This window comes from Theropithecus gelada, chromosome 5 (assembly GCF_003255815.1).
Source record: "Theropithecus gelada isolate Dixy chromosome 5, Tgel_1.0, whole genome shotgun sequence".
NCBI lineage: Eukaryota > Metazoa > Chordata > Mammalia > Primates > Cercopithecidae > Theropithecus > Theropithecus gelada.
Genome location: NC_037672.1, coordinates 59,054,101 through 59,075,466, shown reverse-complemented (window position 1 = coordinate 59,075,466; position 21,366 = coordinate 59,054,101). Strand labels below are relative to the sequence as shown.

Below are 21,366 nucleotides of genomic sequence, written 5' to 3'. Positions count from 1 at the left end.
ACTTTTGAAATGCGATCTGAAGAACAAGAAGGAATTAACTTCATCAAGAAGGAAAAAGCCTTCTAGGCCAAGGGCACGACAGAGGCAAAGTTCCAGTGAGAAAGGAACATGCAATGAGTGAGGGAGGAACTACAATGTAGCCACTGTGGCTAAAAGATAACAGAGGAGAGAGTGACATGAGATGAGGCTGATGGGACTCAATACTGGTACAACTTTTATGAAAACTAATTTCCATAAAAATTACTTTTTTTATGATGTAGAAGTAACATCAAGTAGCCACAAAAAACGAGATCATGTCCTTTGCGGGGACATGGATGGAGCTGGAGGCCATTATCCTTAGCAAACTAACACAGGAACAGAAAACCAAATACTGCATGTTCTCACTTATAAGTAAGAGCCAAATAATGAGAACATGTGAACACATGGATGGGAACAACACACACTGGGGCCTACTGGAGGGTGGGAGGAGAGACAGAATCAGAAAAAATAATTAATGGGTCCCAGGCTTAATACCTGGGTGATGAAATAATCTATACAACAAACCCCCATGACACAAGTTAACTCATAAGTTTGTTAGTTAGATAACAAACCTGCACATGTACCTCTGAACTTAAAATAAAAGTTAAAAAAAAAATTAAGACCCTCTGTGCCAGAAATTCCTCTTCTATGACTACAGTTCAATTTAAATAATCAGAAATTTGTACAAGTCTTTAGGCACAACAAAGGTGTTTATCATTATATAAACAAAGGTGTTTATTTCTATTTGGAAAATACTGGAAACTACCTAAACATAACAAAATAAGGGAAACATTACATCTTCTTACCATAAAATATTATAGAGCAATTAAAAAAAAATTTTTTTTTTTTGAGACAGAGTCTTGCACTGTTGCCTGGGCTGGAGTGCAATGGCGTGACCTCGGCTCACTGAAACCTCTGTCTCCCAGGTTCAAGCGATTCTCCTGCCTCAGCCTCCCTAGCAGCTTGGATTACAGGCGCCCGCCACCACGCCCAGCTAATTTTTGTATTTTTAGTAGAGACAGGGTTTCACCATGTTGGCCAGGCTGGTCTTGAACTCCTGACCTCATGATCTGCCCGCCTTGGCTTCCCAAAGTGCTGGGATTACAGGCATGAGCCACCGCGCCCTGCCACAATTAAAAATTTTAATAAGGCCAGGCACAGTGGCTTACGCCTGTAATCCCAGCACTTTGGGAGGCCGAGGAGGGCAGACCACCTGAGGTCAGGAGTCCGAGACCAGCCTGACCAACATGGTGAAACCCCATCTCTACTAAAAATACAAAAATTATCTAGGCACAGTGGTGGGCGCCTGTAATCCCAGCTACTTGGGAGGCTGAGGCAGGAGAATTGCTTGAACCTGGGAGGTGGAGGCTGCAGTGAGTCAAGATCACACCACTGGACTCTAGCCTGGGTGACAGAGCAAGACACCATCTTTAAAATTAATAATATATAACAAAACAACAAAACTAGAATAATCATGCCAAACTGTCAACAACTATTTCCAGGTCAAGGAATTATGAATGAGTTTTTAAAATTCTTTGCTGTTTTCTGCATTTCAGTTATCTATAATAACAGTGTATTGTTTTTATAATTAGAAAGATAAATACGTTATTGCTTATTTTTAAAATAACATACCCTGGTAATTTTGCTTTGGGATTTTGCAAAGTATTTCTTCTGGGTTCGAGCCAAGAGTTCTTGTCCACCTGCTATGGCCAATATGATGGCATCGGCCATGCGGTTATCATGTAAACAAAGGTCAACAGCACTCTCAAAATTGCCTGTTAGCAAAGCCTGAGTAATTAAACCATCAATGTCTGCAACAAGAAAATAATACATCCAAGTTAAATAGAGTTTTTGTTACCAAAACCAACAACAAAGTACTGTATCTATCAATTTTTATACACATACATGAATGGAGACCACAACACTAATTTCTGATTACTAGTGGATTAATTTCTAACACAAGCATTGGTATTTATGGAAAAGATCTATAGAAATATGCTGAGATAAATATAAAATAATACATTTTCCAGACTGCTTTAACTGGATTATCAAAGATCACGTAGGTGTCTGAACACACCAGCCTTCCCACGGCACTGATTACATATACGGTACTAAAGGAAAAGTGAGTTCTTTCTCACACTGTACCACCTGTGACAAAACTTTTTTTTTTTTTTTGAGATAGCGTTTCACTATATTGTCCAGGATAGCCTCAAACTCCTGGGCCCAAGCGATCTTCCTGCCTCAACTTCCCAAGTAGCTGGGACTATAGGCATGCACCATGGCACCTGACTTGAAGCATTTTAACTTAAATGCAGGAACTATTTGTTTTCCAATGGTTAAAAAAAATCAGAAATCAAAACCAACAAGTACTTACCCCCACTGACGGAGATATTAAATGTTCCTCCAGATGAGGGTAGAAACTCAGATTCTTCTTTTTCCTCTTTAATGTGCTAAAGAGATGAAAAAAGCAACAATTTAGCCAGAATAAAACTGTGGAATGATTTACTGACAAAAAAAAATTTACACGATTCTTCATCTACAGACTAGATGACATACCAAGTTATTCCAGAAAAGTTCTCAGATCCAAATTTACACTAAGATCTATGACTTCCCTAAATATTACCTCCCATTATATAATCATAAATAAAATCCAAGGTCATGAAGAATACTGGTTAAGCAGGCTGGGCACAGTGGCTCACATCTGTAATCTCAGCACTTTAGGAGGCCAAGGCAGGCAGGTCACTTGAGGTCAGAAGCTCGGGACCAGCCATGCCCAACATGGTGAAACCCCATATCTACTAAAAATACAAAACTAGCCGGGCATGGTGGTGCGTGCTTGTAATCCCAGCATTTTGGGAGGCTGAGGCAGGCAGATCACAAGGTCAGGAGATCAAGACCATCCTGGCCAACATGGTGAAATCCCATCTCTACTAAAATAAAAAAAATTGACCAGGAGCAGCGGCTCATGCCTGTAATCCCAGCACTTTGGGAGGCTGAGGAGGGCAGATCACGAGGTCAGGAGATTGAGACCATCCTGGCCAACATGGTGAAACCCCATCTCCACTAAAAACACAAAAATTAGCTGGTGGTGGTGGTGTGCACCTGTAGCCCCAGCTACTCGGGAGGCTGAGGCAGGAGAATCACTTGAACCCAGGAAGTGGAGGTTGCAGTGAGCTGAGATTGTGCCACTGCACATCAGCCTGGCGACAGAGCAAGACTCCGCCTCAGAAAAAAAAAAAAAAAAAGAACACTATTAAACAAACTAACGTGTACATATTCATTACTGGTATCTCAGTAATGAAGCCGAAGAATCTTTGTTTTCTTAGGTAACTATGAGTGGCTCAAAATATGGAAAATATATTTTTATTTTTATTTATTTAATTTTATTTTTTGAGAGGGAGTCTTGCTCTGTCTCCCAGGCTGGAGTGCAGTGGTGTGATCTCGGCTCACTGCAAACTCTGCCTCCTGGGTTCACGCCATTTTCCTGCCTCAGCCTCCTGAGTAGCTGGGACTATAGGTGCCTGCCACCATGCCCAGCTAATTTTTGTATTTTTAGTAGAGACAGGGTTTCACCATGTTAGCCAGAATGGTCTCAATCTCCTGAACTCGTGATCTGTCCTCCTCAGCCTCCCAAAGTGCTGGGATTACAGGCGTGAGCCACCATGCCAGGCTGGAAAATATATTTTTAAATTACACTATTTTAAAATTTTAAAACAAACCTGCTTTTACACATCGAAGAATTCCTGTCCACTACATTTGATTATAAGGTGCTTTTGTTTTAACTGAATCATAAAAAAAAAAGTGAATAAAAAATCACTTGGTACCCACAACATAAAAGCAATATATTATTTATTAATACACTTAAATTCAAGTATACATTTCCTTTTCACTCAAATTAGTCATACGTGGAACAGTGGGCTAGTCTGGTAAAAATAAACACAGTTCTGTTATAATTTCTGAGACTACCTGCAAGACTGATTAAAAATAAACTCAATGCTTTCTTTAGAAAAAATATAATGGAAGCATTTTGCAGGCAAATAATTTTAAACGCTTTCTCTCCCATGCATAAAAATTCAAAATAAGACAAAAATATATCAGAGATTAGAGACAAATTTTTAAAGAAAAACACAGCTTTCTTACATGAGATGAAATATCTATCTTCCATGCTATATTATCTACACATCTGAATGTAAATATCTAGTATTCAAGGTCAGTGGCACTTTACAACTGGGTAATTTTAATGCAGAGTACAGCACTGCACCATCTGCAAATATACTTAATTATTAATGTTGACTATTATAGGAGAATATCTATAACACTAATTCCCTTTCCCCAACTAAAGGGAAGCATTTGGAATTTAAAAACTCCAAGAAATTAAGAATTTAAGTTATTCACATTAAGGAATAAATCAGACACACTGATCTAATTACATTCACTAACAAACTTGCATAAAAATACTTTTTTTTTTGAGACAGTCTCACTCTGTCACCCAGGGTGGAGTGCAGTGGTGCATTCTCAGCTCACTGCAAGCTCCACCTCCCTCCCGGGTTCACGACATTGTCCTGCCTCAGCCTCCCGAGTAGGGACCCGCCACCACGCCTGGTTAATTTTTTGTATTTTCAGTAGAGATGGGGTTTCACCGTGTTAGCCAGGATGGTCTCAATCTCTTGACCTCGTGATCTACTTGCCCTGGCCTCCCAAAGTGCTGGGATTACAGGCATGAGCCACCGCGCCCGGCTATTTTTCTTTTTTTTAAGTCACTATTTCTCCAATTCGCTTTCTAGAAATGATTTATCCTTATTTATGGACTTCTGAACTAGATATAAGGTCAAAAAATGCACAATTTATTAGGTAATGAGTGCCCTCAATGTGTAAGCTACTATGAAACAAAATAGCTCATCAAGACAAAGGGGAAGATTTTATCTCCTTAAACACATTTTTTCAAAGAACCAAAGTATACATTGATGACTACTATTTCATTAAATGCATATTTTCCTTACCTATTATTCATGAGTGCATTCCCAAATGACCCTCTATTTGATAATACATAGTCTAGCTGCACATAAATGAAAGTACATTTCTCTATGTATCTTACAGTTCTGTTTAAATATTCTCAAAATTAGTTCTTTTCTTTTTTAAATCAGACAAGGTCTTGCTCTGTCACTCAGGCTGGAATGCAATGGTGTGATCATAGCTCACTCCAACCATGAACTCTTGGGTTCAAGTGATCCTACCTCAGCCTCCCAAATAGGTAGGACTACAGGCATGTGCCATCCTGCTGGGTTAATTTTTTTTTGTTTTTTTAGAGATGGGGTCTCACTATGTTGTCCAGGCTAGTCTTGAATTCCTAGCCTCAAGTGATCCTCCCACCTTGGCCTCCCAAAGTGCTGGGATTACAGGCATGAGCAAACATCATGCCTGGCCTAGTTCAAATTTTTAGTAAGATTTTATCCACATTCTTTATTCTCTTGTTAATAAACTCTAGGAGATCCACTTCTAAGGAGAATGATTTTTTGCAATCATCTTGTAATAGACTAAATTTACTGAATTATTTTTATAACTTAGTAAAAAATTATACAAAACATTCCATAGTCAAGATATTGCAAAGAACAATGAAAAAGCCAAAGATGAGATGAGAAGAACTTGTTGATTAATTTTCCAAGATGATATAAAATTAGAAAGCAAGAAAAGTAAATTATATATTTGTTCATTAGTGGTTAAAAAAAAACACCCAGAAAATTAAAAGGAAAAACTAATGATGTAACTCTGTGTTCAAGGACTCTTCTTAATTATTTACAAAAATTATCAACTAAGGACACATTTATTGAAAATCATGACAGTAAGTTTAGTGAAATATCCTTTACTTCAACTCCATGTTCAGTACTAATTCAGAGGCCTATGCCACTGATAGTTGGCCCAAAATTACAGGCCAAGAAAAGACATTAAATTTACATGCAACACAATGAGGATTTCTGAATAAAATCTCTTTTCAGTTTGACATCCTGATAGTCATCTGACCAAATTATGTTAATCTCACATCAACTGTTAGTTTTAAACCATATAATCCAGAAACAAGGTTGGAGAACAAGAGTCTGGAGATGATACTTTTATCAGTATAGGTAAATAGATTCCTATCCTAAACATCTCAAAGAAAACAATTTATTTCAACTTAATTTTGCCATAAGTAGTCAAGAAAATTTTTCTTATTTTAATGTGAGATACACAAATATCACAAATTTGTCCAGTATAATATGAAAAAAAAAAAAAAAGTACCTCTCCCAAGAGCTGCTCTTCAGCAGCAGGGCTCTCCTCCCCATCACTCTGTGCTACTTGGTCAGAGTCTTTAAGAGCCTTTGGTACACAAAACAATTACAGGGGAAGGTGAAAAATGTAGCATTAAAAGGCTGTTAGTGAACCAGGAAGACAAAAGACCCAACCAACAACATTCAGAGCTAGTTTAATCATAAGAAGCAACAGTGAGTAAATTTATTTGAGAATCACCATTAGAGGAAAAGTAAAGAACTATTACTGCTAACACTTTCCCATTTTTTTTTTTTTTTTTTGTGACAGTCTTACTCTATCACCCAGGCTGGAGGTCAGTGGCACGATCCCGGCTCACTGCAACCTCCGCCTCCTGGTTCAAGCAATTCTCCTGCCTCAGCCTCCCAAGTAGCTGCGATTACAGGCATGTGCTACAACACCCGGCTAATTTTTGTATTTTTAGTAAAGACAGGATTTCACTATGTTGGTCAGGCTGGTCTTGAACTCCTGACCTCGTGATCTGCCCTCCTCGGCTTCCCAAAGTGCTGGGATTACAGGCGTGAGCCACCGCACCCAGCCCACTTTCCCATCAATTTTTCTCCCCCGCAAAAAAACAAACAAACAAAAAACAACAACAAAAAAAACTTTATCTTAAGTATTTGAGTAGTCATTAATTCTGTTTTTCCTCCTTTACAAAATTCAAATATGTATGTCAAGAGAAAGGAATGCTCCACCAGCTAAGCTCATGCTATTTTAAAAATGAGAATTATTAACTTATTAAAATATCTAGAATAAGCATTTATTTTTATACTATGAACCATAAAACACAAATTTCTTAAATGATATTTCCTTCTTTGTTATGACCTAGCCAAAGTTTTAGAAGGTAGCTATTTTTAAAGGCCTTCTTACCACATCGGCTCCATCCACTTTGTTCAAGGCCAAAGCAATCTGAAATAAAAATAACAGCTCACCTACTACATGGAATTCTATTTCAGAGCATCCAGCAAATGTTCCCCTCTTGCTTCTCATTGGCGAAAATCCACAAAAGTTCTTATAGGAATAGTATGTTTAAAAAAAACAATAAAAGCTATAACTGGTTCTCCATGGTTCTAGCTTCTTTCACACGGAAGTGATTAGAAATAATCTGACAATCATTCTATTTCCTCATTTTCTGCCATCAGGCATGCAAGTATAACTTTCATATATTAATCTCTTACAAGCCTAAAAAAGTTACAGCCTCAAGAAGTTTAGACTACTAATAAAGTTAAATATAAAACTCTAAAGGAGTGAGCAAAGACACAGCCACTAAGGAGTGGGGTTGTGATGTGATCTTAGTTCTGCTGGACATCAAAAGAGCACTAAACTTCAATATGCACTTACAGTGCACGGTATACCTCTACCACACATGCAACAACCTGCAATGTTACAGAAAACTCTAGTCATTTCCAAAGAATGATGAAAGGCTAATACAAGTATGTATTCAAAACTCTGGCAACCACTGTGGGTAATAATGGAGGATTAAAAAAGAAAAAAGAAAAAATGCTGGCAACCAAACACAAATTAGTATTAAATGTTTATTGAGTGATTTAAGATAATCTGTGTCGAACTTTATTTTTTTAAAGTGTGATTCATAAACAGCATGCCATCTAACTTTCCCGAAAGTTTACCTTCTTTCCTAGATCTTCTTTCCTGTATCCTAGAAGTTCAAGGTATTTTCCACGAGAATCATCCTCAAAGTTCACCTTTTAAAAAAAAAGACATATTCTTAAAAGAAAGACCTACATTTAAAGGCCAACTTTTTATAAGAATGAATCAAATTCCAAAGAGAATTATTAAAATTATCTGAAGTCTACATTCTAAAGATTCATTGTTAGAACGAATCTAAAGGATAGTGGGTTTTTTGGTTTTTTATTTGGAGACCCAGCCTCAGGAGGTCCTGAGAACATGTGCCCAGAATCATTTTTTTAAAATAAGTTATTTTTTAATAGTAAATATACTAGTAATTAATTACCCTGGTTGAATAAAGTTTACTTTTGAACAGTAAGTTTTTTAAATACAAACTTATGTTCAAAGGTTAAATTGATACAAAACTCAAACTATGTGGAATGTTCTATGTCCTAAAATTCTTTCCCAAAATTATTACAAAATATAAATTCTTTAATTTTAGACTTTAACCTACCGTATTCAAGACTGCTTTACTTGAAAAATCAGTACTGTATAAAGAAATAGACATTCCCGTGCAGGCAAAATGACCAACAAGGAAATTCTATTTGTTACTCTATTCTAACTCCTCTTAAAGTAAAAGGAAAAATGCCTCCAACCTCTCTCCTCTATTCCTCTTCCTTTTTCCATTTTCCTTAACTAGATCTAATATAGATATTAAATATTCTATGTTTTCATTATAGTAAACTCTATGTACTAATCTTCAAAATAGGTATGCTGACTATGTCTCTCTCCTCTAAACAGATCTATTTTTGTTTTCTTATTAAAAATGTATTTCGTATTACACTTTTCAAAGTAGAGAAGGGAAAACTCTGGACACAGGTTGTATGCTCTTTATAAGGCTTCTTAATTTCATGATGAATTGCTGAAATTCACTTTTTCAATTCTTTAAAAGGAAGACAGATTTAGAATATAATGGAACAGTTAAATTTGCAGATAATGAAATAATACAGCGTTAAATAGCAACTTTACCTTCAAAAAGGACCACACATTTTTCTCAAATTCAGTCTGAGAAGCATCAATTTTTTTTTGGCAATAATTGATAAATCCTTGTGACTGCACAGCCTGCTGAAGTTGGTCTGACCGGCTGAGGAACTCCTTTTCTGTTACAACCTGACTAATGAACACATGGTGCTGCTGCTGCTGCTGCTCAGCTCCCTGATGAGAAGGCATTCTAACATTCTCAAATGTAACCAGTTTGCCTCCAAACTATAAAAGAGAGAATGAACAAACTCAGTGTTAACCCGAGGATATGGCCAAAAACAGTGCTTATAAAGTGGCCTAAACAGATAATCTGGATGAAATTAGTTGATACCACCTCTCATGCGCCACAGTCTGACATCACTTCAATTTCTGTTCTAGATGAAATGTACTTTTTTTTTTTTTTGAGACAGAGTTTCACTCTTAAGTCACCCAGGCTGGAGTGCAAAGGCGGGATGTTGGCTCACTACAACCTCTGCCTCCTGGGTTCAAGTGATTCTCCTGCCTCAGCCTCCTGAGTAGCTGGGATTACAGGTGCCGGCCACACGCCTGGCTAATTTTTGTATTTTTAGTAGACAGGGTTTCACCATGTTGGCCAGGCTGGTCTTGAACTCCAAACCTCAAGTGATCCACCCAGATACAGAAGACCAGATAGGATGATGATAAGATTAAGCAGATCCAAAGAACAGACTTATGAGTGACATAAAACATATTCGAAGGTCTATTTTAGGAAGATTAATCTTGGAATATGTAGTAAAGATTAGAGAGGAAAAAGACAAGCAACAAATATGCAATCAAGCTATTAGAAGTCTGGTGTGAAAGAATTAGGCAAAGTGTCAGCAATGTAAAAGGAAGAAAGAAACAATCAAACAAAAAGTTCTAGAGAGGATGTGGAGAAACTAGAACCCTTGTGCACTATTAGTGAGAATGTAAAATGGTAAAGCTGCTATAAAACGGTATAGAGGTTCTTCAAAAACTTAAAAATAGAACCATCGTATGATCCAGCAATCCCACTTCTGGGTATATGTCTCAAAAAACTGAAAACAGGATCCCAAAACGATAATTACAAACCCATGTTCACCACAGCATTTATTCACAATAGCCAAAAGATGGAAGCAACCAAAATGACCATCAAATGAAAGGATAAAAAAAATGTGGTGTATATATACAATGCAATATTATTTGGCCTGTAAAAAGAAGTAAATTCTGTCATGCTACAACACAAATAAACCTTGAGGACATTAAGCTAAGTAAAATAAGCCAGCCACAAAAAGAAAAGTACTGCATGATTCCATTTATATGAGTAATTTAAAGTAGTAAAACTCCTAGCAACAAAGTAGAATGTGGTTACCAGGGATTCAAGGGAAAGAGGAAATGGTGAGCTGCTGTTCAAGGGCACAGAGTTTCAGTTTTGCAAGATGAAAAAGTTCTAGAAATCTGTTGCACAACAACATGTATATAGTTAACACTACTGTAGTATATATTTAAAAATGGTTGTAGTGTATATTTAAAATGTTAAGATAGTAAATTTTATATTACGCATTTTTTACAATAAAAAAAGCTGACAATTAAAAAAGAAAGCTAAAAGGATGAAGAGGAGGGAGGACACTCCCTGTGAAAAGAAAAGAGAAGAGAAGAGAAAAGAAAAGAAAAAAAGAAGGGAGGGAGGGAGCGAGGGAAAGAGCTAGAGAGACAGAGAGAGAGAGAGAGAGAGAGAAGGAAGACACATTTAAAAAAAAGGGAGGAGGGCCTGGTACAGTGACTCATGCCTGTAATCCCAGCACTTTGGGAGGCCGAGGCAGGTGGATCACCTGAGGTCAGGAGTTCGAGACCAGCCCCAGTCAACATGGTAAAACCGCATCTCTACTAAAAATACAAAAATTAGCCAGGTGTGGTGGCGTGCACCTGTAATTCCAGCTACTCAGGAGGCTGAGGCAGGAGAACTGCTTGAACCCAGGAGGCAGAGGTTGCAGTGAGCCGAGATTGCGCCAGTGCACTCCACCCTGGGCAACAGAGCAAGACTCTGTCTAAAATAAAAAAAAATTTAAAAAAAAAAAGTGGGGGGAGGAACATAGAGGTTTGGCTACACAACAACAATGTAAATGTACTTAATGCCATTGAACTGTACATTTGAAAATGGATAAAATGATAAATTTTATGTATATTTTACCATGTTTTTAAAAAAGAGAAAAAAAAGAGTAGGTTCCAGTTTTTCAGAGAAATCATTTTGAATGATGAAATACCCACAAATACATCTCAAATCCCAACTTAAACCCCGACTTCTTCCATCAGAGTGATCCTGTAATAACACTTTGGTATAAAAAGTCCTTTGTGACTATGGACCATAAAAACAAAATCCACCTACTGAAAAAGAAGCACCAACAGGCCTTCGAATCCACTTGGGCGGCTTCTTCAGAGGCAGCACTATACTATGCTGAGCAGTCTGCTGTGGAATTTGTAATGGAGGAAGGGGCTGTCCTGTGCCAAAGGGATCAAGATTCCCAAAAGATGATGAAAGCTAAAAAAGATTAATAACATGAGAATCTGACCATACACAAACTATCTTTCATTTTTTTCCAGTCATATCCAAAAAAATTTTTGATCACAATTGTCCAATTAACCAGCACTGTTAATCAGTGAAATCATTTCAAAATATTACACAACATGTACTTTTTTCAGGCATTATAATAGAAAACTTTAACACTTCCTATTACCTTGTCAACTTGTTTCTGTCTTAAACCGTCTGTGCTTCCTCCCATGATAGAATAAACACTGATACGCCCATCAAACGAAGCAGCTGATAAGACAGCAGGATTTCGGGGACACCACTGAATATCGAAGCACCACTGTGTGTTGGTGGGAAGTTCATATAACACCTAGGCCAACAAAAAACAAACAACAACACTCAGAAAATGGTATGGTGTGGGGAAAAGAAAGAGAGATCAGACTGTTACTGTGTCTATATAGAAAGAAGTAGACATGAGACTCCATTTTGTTCTGTATTTGAGATGCTGTTAATCTGTGACCCTACTCCCAACCTTGTTCTTGCAAGAGACATGTGCTGTAGTGACTCAATAAATACTGAGGGAACTCAGAGACCGGTGCCGGCGTGGGTCCTCTGTATGCTGAGTGCCGGTCCCCTGGGCCCGCTTTTTCTTTCTCTATACTTTGTCACTTTGTCTCATTTCTTTTCTCAAGTCTCTCATTCCACCTAACAAGAAACGCCCACAGGTGTGGAGGGGCAGGCCACCCCTTCATCTGGTGCCCAACGTGGGTGCTTTTCTCTAAGGTGAAGGTACGCTGGAGCGTGGTCATTGAGGACAAGTCGACGAGAGACTCCCGAGTACGTCTACAGTCAGCCCTGCGGTAAGCTTGTGTGCTCAGAAGAACCTAGGGTAACAATGGGGCAAACTAAAAGTAAATACACCTCTTATCGCAGCTTTATTAAAATTCTCTTAAAAAGAGGGGGAGTTAAAGTCTTTACAAAAAATCTAATTACGCTATTCCAAACAATAGAACAGTTTTGCCCATGGTTTCCGGAACAGGGAACTTTAGATCTAAAAGACTGGGAAAAAATTGGCAAAGAATTAAAACAAGCAAGCAGGGAAGGTAAAATCATCCCACTCACAGTATGGAATGACTGGGTCATTATTAAAGTAGCTTTAGAACGGTTTCAAACAGGAGAAGATAGCGTTTCAGTTTCTTATGTCCCTGAAAGCTGTGCTGTAGATTGTGAAAAAGAGGCAGGGATAGAATCCCGGAAAGGAACAGAAAGTTCACATTGTAAATGTGTAGCAGAGCCGGTAATGGCTCGGTCAATGCAAAATGTTGACGATAATCAATTACAGGAGGTGATATATCCTGAAATGTTAAAGTTAGAAGAAAAAGGTCCAGAACTAGCAGAGCCATCAGAGTCTAAACCACAATGGCCAACTCCTCTTACAGCAGCTTAGATGCCTGTAACTTTACAACCTCAAATGCAGGTTAAACAAGTACAAACACCAAAAGAAGATCAAATAGAAAAAGACAGAGTCTCTGTCATGGCAATGCCAATCCAAATACAATCTCCACAATATCAGCCGATAGAAAGTAAGACCCAGCCGCCAGTAGCCTATCAATACTGGTCGCCAGCCGAACTTCAGTATCGGCTGCCCCCAGAAAATCCGTACGGACAGCCAGGAATGCTTCCAGCGCCACAGGGCAGGGCGCTATAGCCTCAGCCGCCCACCATGAGACTTAATCCTACAGCACCGCCTAGTGGACAGGGTAATGCATTACATAAAATTATTGATGAGGCAAGAAAACAAGGAGATATTGAAGCGTGGCAATTCCCAGTAATATTAGAATCAAGACCACCTGGAGAAGGGGCCCAAGAGGGAGAGCCTCTCGTAGCTGAAGCCAGATATGAGTCCTTTTCTATAAAAATGCTAAAAGAAATGAAAGAGGGAGTAAAACAGTATGGACCCAACTCTCCTTACGTGAGAACATTATTAGATTCCATTGCTCATGGACACAGACTCATTCCTTATGATTGGGAGATTCTGGCAAAATCATCTCTCTCACCCTCTCATTTTTTACAATTTGGTGGATTGATGGGGCACAATAACAGGTCCGAAGACATAGGACTGCCAATCTTCCAATTAACATAGACATAGATCAACTATTAGGAACAGGTCAAAATTGGAGCACTGCTAGTCAACAAGTAATAATGCAAAATGAGGCCACTGAGCAAATTAGGGCTATCTGCCTTAGGGCCTGGGAGAAAATCCAAGACCCAGAAACAGCCTGCCCCTTCTTCAATACAATAAGACAAGGCTCTAAAGAGCCTTACCCTGATTTTGTAGCAAGGCTTCAAGATGTTGCTCAAAACTCAGTATCAATCGGCTCAAAGGGCAGAGTTGGTTGCAGTCATTAAGTGTTACAAGATTTTAATCGACCTGTTAATATTGTATCAGATTCTGCATATGTAGTACAGGCTACAAGGGATGCTGAGACAGCTCTAATTAAATACAGCATGGATGATCAGTTAAACCAGCTGTTCAATCTATTACAACAAACTGTAAGAAAAAGGAATTTCCTATTTTATATTACTCATATTCGAGTATACACTAATTTACCAGGACCTTTAACTAAAGCAAATGAACAAGTTGACTTACTGGTATCCTCTGCATTCATAAAAGCATAAGGACTTCATGCTTTGACTCATGTAAATGCAGCAGGGTTAAAAAACAAATTTGATATCACACGGAAACAGGCAAAAGGTATTGTACAACAACCCAGTGTAAAGTACTATACCTGCCCACTCAAGAGGCAGGAGTTAATCCCAGAGGTCTGTGTCCTAACGCATTATGGCAAATGAATGTTACACATGTACCTTCATTTGGAAAATTATCATATGTTCATGTAACAGTTGATACTTACTCACATTTCATATGGGCAACCTGCCAGACAGGAGAAAGTACTTCCCATGTTAAAAAAACATTCATTATCTTGTTTTGCTGTAATGGGAGTTCCAAAAAAAATTAAAACTGACAATGGACCAGGATATTGTAGTAAAGCTTTCCAAAAATTCTTAAATCAGTGGAAAATTACACACACAACAGGAATTCCTTCTAATTCCCAAGGACAGGCCATAGTTGAAAGAACTAATAGAACACTCAAAACTCAGTTAATTAAACAAAAAGAAGGGGGAGACAGTAAGGAGTGTACCACTCCTCAGATGCAACTTAATCTAGCACTCTATGCTTTAAATTTTTTAAACATTTATAGAAATCAGACCGCTACTTCTGCTGAACAACATCTCACTGGCAAAAAGAACAGCCCACATGAAGGAAAACTGATTTGGTGGAAAGACAACAAAAATAAGACATGGGAAATAGGGAAGGTGATAACCTGGGGAAGAGGTTTTGCTTGTGTTTCACCAGGAGAAAATCAGCTTCCTGTTTGGATACCCACTAAACATTTGAAGTTCTACAATGAACCCATCGGAGATGGAAAGAAAAGCACCTCCACGGAGACAGAAACACCGCAATCGAGCACCATTCACTCGCAAGATGAACAAGGTGGTGATATCAGAAGAAAAGATGTGCTGGAAGTCAAGGACCCTGAATGAAGGGACCAGCTGAAGCCACGGCAGAAAAACATAAAATGTGAAGATTTCAAGGACACTTATTAGTTCCCCAAATTAATGCTTTTATAATTTCCTATGTCTGTCTTTAATCTCTTAATCCCATCATCTTCTTTGTAAGCTGAGGAGGATGTATGTCACCTCAGGACCCTGTGATGATTGTGTTAACTGCACAAATCGTTTGTAGAGCATGTGTGTTTGAACAATATGAAATCTGGGCATCTTGAAAAAAGAACAGGATAACAGCGATGTTCAGAGAACAAGGGAGGTAACCCTGAACTGGCCGCCAGTGAGCCGGATGGAACAGAGCCATATTTCTCCTCTTTTTAAAAGCAAATAGGAGAAATATCGCTGAATTCTTTTTTTCAGCAAGGAATATCCCTGAGAAAGAGAATGCGCTCTGAGGGTAGGCCTATAAACGACCCCCTCAAGGCATGCTGTCTTTTAAGGTCAAAGCCGAAGGGATGAAATAAGCCCTAGTCTCCTATAGCGCTCCCTGGCTTATTAGGATGAGAAAATTCCCGCCTAATAAAATTTGGTCAGACAGGTTGTCTGCTCTCAAACCCTGTTTCCTGGTAAGATGTTATCAATGACAATGCAATTTTAATTTTAATTTTAACGCCATCCTGTGGTCAGTGATCTCATCCTGCCTCCACTTGCTTTGTGATATTTTATTACTTTGTGAAGTATGTGATCTCTTGTGTTGGTACCAGAAACTGAGGCAACTGCAGGAGGTGCTGATTGCCTTGCAAATCTTAACCCTGTCACTTCGGTTAAAACCATCTGAAGTATGACTATTGTAAATTTCATATGAATCCTTGTGTGCCTGTTCTGTCTGCTGTTAGTCTGCCGGTATACCCAACAGTTCCAAAGAGACAGCGACCATCGAGAACGAGCCATGATGACAATGGTGGTTTTGTTGAAAAGAAAAGGGGGAAATGTGGGGAAAAGAGAGATCAGACCGTTACCGTGTCTATATAGAAAGAAGTAGACATAAGAGACTCCATTTTGTTCTGTATTCGAGATGCTGTTAATCTGTGACCCTACCCCCAACCTTGTCCTTGCAAGAGACACGTGTTGTGGTGACTTAAGGTTTACCGGATTTTGGGCTATGCAGGGTGTGCTTTGTTAAACAAGTGCCTGAAGGCAGTATGCTTGTGAAAAGTCATCACCATTCTCTTAATCTCAAGTACCCAGGGACACGCACACTGCCAAAGGTCGCAGGGACCTCTGCCTAGGAAAGCTAGGTATTGTTCAAGGTTTCTCCCCAGGTGATAGTCTGAAATATGGCCTAGTGGGAAGGGAAAGACCTGATCGTCCCCCAGACTGACACCCGTGAAGGGTCTGTGCTGAGGACTAGTATAAGAGGAAAGAACGCCTCTTGGCAGTTGAGACAGAGAAAAGCATCTATCTCCTGCCCGTCCCTGGGCAATGGAACATCTCAGTGTAAAACCCGATTGTATGTTCTGTTTATGAGAAAGGAGAAAACCGCCTTAGGGCTGAAAGTGGGCCGTGCTAGTGGCAATGCTGCTCTTTATGCACTAAAAAAGTTTATGGAGATGTTTGCATATGCATATCAAGGCACAGCACTTTTCCTTAAACTTATTCATGTCACAGAGATCTTTATTCATATGTCTTACTGCTGACCTTCTCTCTACCACGATCCTATTATCCTGTCACTTCCCTTTTTCTAAGATGGTAAAGATAATGATCAATAAATACTGAGGGAACTCAGAGACCGCTGCCTGCAAGGGTCCTCTGTATGCTGAGCGCCAGTCCCCTGGGCCCACTTTTTCTTTCTCTATACTTTGTCTCTGTGTCTCATTTCTTTTCTCAAGTCTCTCGTTCCACCTAACGGGAAACGCCCACAGGTGTGGAGGGGCAGGCCACCCCTTCAGTATGGCCACCTCGTAACCAAAACACCTGAATGAACGTGGTCAACAAGTATAGCTAAACTGAACAATTTTTTGTAGAAAGTATCTGTAGCCAGGAAAAAGAATACTAAGATTTTTTAAAGTACAAGAATGATTCATTATGATGACTTATTCTGATTAACAGGAATGTGACTTAAAATTTCAATCGGATTTGAATAAACACATTTTAAAAACTGAGGTTCTTGTGTTCAAAATAGTGGATGCATTTGAAAAACCAGCACACTCTATTAGAGTCACCTTTTTTATTTTTTGCAACAGGGTCTCGCTGTTGCCCAGGCTGGAGGGCAGTGGCAGCGACCTCAGCTCACTGCAACCTCCACCTCCTGGGCTCAAGCAATTCTCCTGCCTCAGCCTCCCAAGTAGCTGGGACTACAGGCACCCGCCATCATGCCCAGCCAACTTTTGTATTTTTAACAGACACGGGGTTTCACCACGTTGGCCAGGCTTGTCTTGAACTGCTGACCTCAAGTGATCCGCCCGCCTTGGTCTCCCAAAGTGCTGGGATTACAGGCGCGAGCCACCGCACCCGACCTAGAGCCAACTTTTTAAACTCTAAAAGATTAGTGATGTCCTGTCCAATTGTTTTTGTCTGGTAAGACCCAAACAACAACCATATTTAGGTTACTTGAGGATCAAATTTTAAAATCAATCTTGAGAAGGAAGAATTCACTAAGAAATTTGACTTTTAATCACGAGAGAAAACATGTACTGTACACACCCTTCCTATCACTGCAGAATCCTAACAGAATTCGGCATTATCAGCTTCCTTTAGAAAGAAAATGACAGAGAAAGAACTATAGAAAATGACCTATATGAGGCCGGGCGTGGTGGTTCACGCCTATAATCCTAGCACTTTGGGAGGCTGAGGTGGGCAGACCGCTTGAGCCCAGGAGTTCAAGACCAGCATGGGGAACATGGCGAAACCCCATCTCTACAAAAACATACACAAAATTGGCCAGGCATGGTGGTGCATGCCTGTAGTCCCTGCCATCTGGGAGGCTGTGGGAGGACTGACTGAGCCTGGGAGGTCAAGGTTTCAGTGAGCTGTCATGGTGCCACTGCATTGGGAAACAGAGCAAGACTCTGACAAAAAAATAGTAATAGTAATAAAAAAATAAATAAATAGAAAATGGCTTATACGAAAGCTTTACAATGTAATGTCTGTTGTGAACTCAAAGTTAGTAAGGTGGTTAACTGCTATTCATAGAAGCAACACCTTAGGACTTTACGATAAGTCAAATGAACTTAACTCTGGTTTCATGTGACTTTTTTTTTTCCTTTTTCTTTTTTTAATTTTTGAGACAGGGTCTCACACTGATGACTAGGCTGGAGTGCAGTGGCGCAATCACAGCTCACTGGAGTCTTGACCTCCTGGGCTCAAGCGATCCTCCCACCTCAGCCTCCCGAGTGGCTGGGACTACAGAACACGCCACCACAGCCAGCTAATTTTTGTATTTGTTATGGAGATGGGGTTTCGCCAGCCAGCCTTGGCCTCCCAAAGTGCTGAGATTACAGGTGTGAGCCACCACACCTGGCCCATGTGACATTTAAAATGTTTAATTTTATTAAAAAATAGAATTAATTGAAAAGGCATTTAGCCTGCTCGTGTCTTTGGTATTTATTTTGTTTGGTAAGATATGCGGTTTGATAAAACTTAGATCATTTATCTATTCCTTATTTGTATTTGAACAAAATCCAATTTTTTAGTTGTAGCATGTACTAAAAGTTTCTTCCTTCAAAGTCCAAGCACACACAACTAATCATAGGCAAAAATTCATCTAATTAAATTATGTAACAGAGAAAATGATGACAGAATAGTAAGTTCCATGAATTTTGAATTTACTTGGCAAGGCACAGTGTAAAATTAAGATTTTTGTTATTCATCCTACAAATGATATGCAGCAAAATTTATTAATTTTTTTCTCGTCTCCCCTAATGTTAATGATTCTATATTTTATATTGTTACATCCACGACTCTTAGACCAGAAACCAAATAACTAAAGGGCTTGTTTTAATTTTAACAATATAGATGAAAACTTATCAAAGACTATTTTTATTAGCATTCTATCAAACTACATAAGCACTAGCAATAATCTACCTTCACATAAAAAAGGTAAAAATATAAAAGCTATAATTTATATTCTTGCTTTATCATTCAGAAGAGAGATTAGAAAACTATATCTACCAATTTCCAGAAGTGAAACATGATCCTCAGGAATGGTAAAGCAGACAAAAGATGTAAACCTTGAACAATCCTACATCGAAGATACTGATTCCCATAAACCACATGTGAAATAAATCAAAGTATTTCTGAGTCTAGGTAATAAATACATTATTGGAAATGAGGAGGGGATGATTACTAGTTTAAAATATACTATTTCAATTACTGATTTTTCTGGTTAAAAAGCTGAGCTTAGATTATGTTCCTGATAAAATTGCAGCCAAATAAACACTGCACACACACCTCCACATACTTTTCACATAGTAATCCACTAAAGAATCCACATAGAAAATTTCTTATGTAGCCAGAAGTAACATACTACAAGGGCTACAAGGTTGAGAAACATTTCCTCCCCATACCTCTCCTGTGTTTGGATTGGAGCAGAGAATCTTAGCATCTTTTCCACAGCTCAGTAACAATTCAGGATCTGCCATGCTCCAAGCAATTGCCAAAATCCCCCTATAAAAAACATAAAGGAACAAGGAAATTTTTAATCTTAAGAAAACCAAATCTCAATTATTTCTGCCTAGGCTTTGGAGATTCACACATTGTTAACAGAAATACAATTAAATGCAAGAGTTTCAACGCCGGGCACGTTGGCTCACACCTGTAATCCCAGCTACTCAGGAGACTGAGGTAGGAGAATCACTTGAACCTGGGAGGTGGAGGTTGCAGTGAGCAGAGATCGTGCCACTGCACTTCAGCCTGGGCAACAGAGTGAGTGAGACTCCATCTCAAAAATAAGATAAAATAAAAAAAAGAAAAACAAACCAAAAAAGAAAGAAAAATAAAATAAATGCAATATTTTCAGAGGCAACTTAGTAACGTATATGCTATCTGATCATTACAAAGTCATAGATGTTCAATATAGTGCAGTGTATGATAGCAAAAAAGTGAAAATAAATGCCCAACAGACTATTTCACAATAAATTACAGACCACCTTCCAATGAGAAAATATGTAGATAAAAATTATTCTGTACACTTTGGAAGGCCAAGGCAGGAGGATTGTTTGGGGCCAGGAGTTCAAGACCAACCTGGGCAATATAATGACACTCTGTCTCTACCAAAAAATTTGAAAATTAGCCAGTTATGGTGGCGTGTGCCTGTAGTTCCAGGCATACTCGTGAAGCTGAGGCAGGAGGATTATTTGAGCCCAGAGGCTCACAGCTACAGTGAGCTATGGTGGCTCTATCCTGGGCAAATCAGCAAGATCCCATCTAAAAAATATACTTATCATTTTGTGGAAATCAACTTCTTACCATTATACAGTATTCATGATTAACGAAAAAAGTTATCTAACTATATGCACAAATTATCCCAATTGTATAAAAATTATATTGGGATTATACATGCATACACACACACACACACACACACACACACAGGTACGTAACTTAGGTACAGTGAAATGTTTTACCTATGGAAGGGCATGAAATCTAACTGCAGTAAGTCCTTACTTAATTCAGAAACTGTGACTTTACGCAAAACAATGGATAACAAAACCAATTTTAGCATTGACTGATAACTGATATAAACATTAAGTACCTATGGTAGCCAGGCACGGTGGCTCATGCCTGTAATCCCACCACTTTGGGAGGCAAAGGTGGGCGGATCACTTGAGGTCAGAAGTTCAAGACCAGCCTGGCCAACATGGTGAAACCCCATCTCTACTAAAACTATAAAAATTAGCTGAGTATAGTGGTGCATGCATGTAATCCCAGCTACTCAGGAGGCTCAGGCAGGAGAATCGTTTGAATTTGGGAGGCAGAGGTTGCAGTGAACCAAGATCTTGCCACTGCACTCCAGCCTTAGTGACAGAGCAAAACTCTGTCTAAAAAAAAAAAAAGTTCCTATGTCCTATGGTATATTTCTGGTCACAAAAACATCACCAATGTGTTCAGAAAATAAACAAATCAAGTTCTTTGGAACAGCAGCATGATACCTGGCATGGTTTTCCAGGACACGAAGTGGAGAGGAAGCAAATCGAAGATCCCACATCTGGATCACTGGTAACCGGTCATCCTCGGAGGCAAGGACCATCTGAGTAGCAATATCAGGATGCCATGCCAACCCAGAACAATGCATCTGCAGATTGTTAAGG

General features: G+C 39.0%; 1 protein-coding gene across 11 annotated transcripts in view; it reads right to left on the bottom strand.

Annotated features, from left to right (window-relative positions):
* The window catches only part of SEC31A (SEC31 homolog A, COPII coat complex component), an 82,181-nt gene that overhangs the window by 39,320 nt on the left and 21,495 nt on the right, over positions 1 to 21,366 (bottom strand). For 6 of the 11 annotated variants that reach the window (XM_025384612.1, XM_025384614.1, XM_025384619.1 and 3 more), the window contains 10 exons: positions 21,208 to 21,350; positions 19,624 to 19,723; positions 11,697 to 11,858; positions 11,348 to 11,500; positions 8,974 to 9,210; positions 7,947 to 8,021; positions 7,189 to 7,227; positions 6,292 to 6,369; positions 2,393 to 2,468; positions 1,651 to 1,829 (listed from right to left, as the gene is read on the bottom strand). In XM_025384612.1, the coding sequence (XP_025240397.1) occupies positions 1,651 to 1,829; positions 2,393 to 2,468; positions 6,292 to 6,369; positions 7,189 to 7,227; positions 7,947 to 8,021; positions 8,974 to 9,210; positions 11,348 to 11,500; positions 11,697 to 11,858; positions 19,624 to 19,723; positions 21,208 to 21,350 (1,242 nt within the window). The remainder of the gene's footprint in view (positions 1 to 1,650; positions 1,830 to 2,392; positions 2,469 to 6,291; positions 6,370 to 7,188; positions 7,228 to 7,946; positions 8,022 to 8,973; positions 9,211 to 11,347; positions 11,501 to 11,696; positions 11,859 to 19,623; positions 19,724 to 21,207; positions 21,351 to 21,366) is intronic. The other 5 variants (XM_025384617.1, XM_025384618.1, XM_025384622.1 and 2 more) reach the window with 2 other exon arrangements.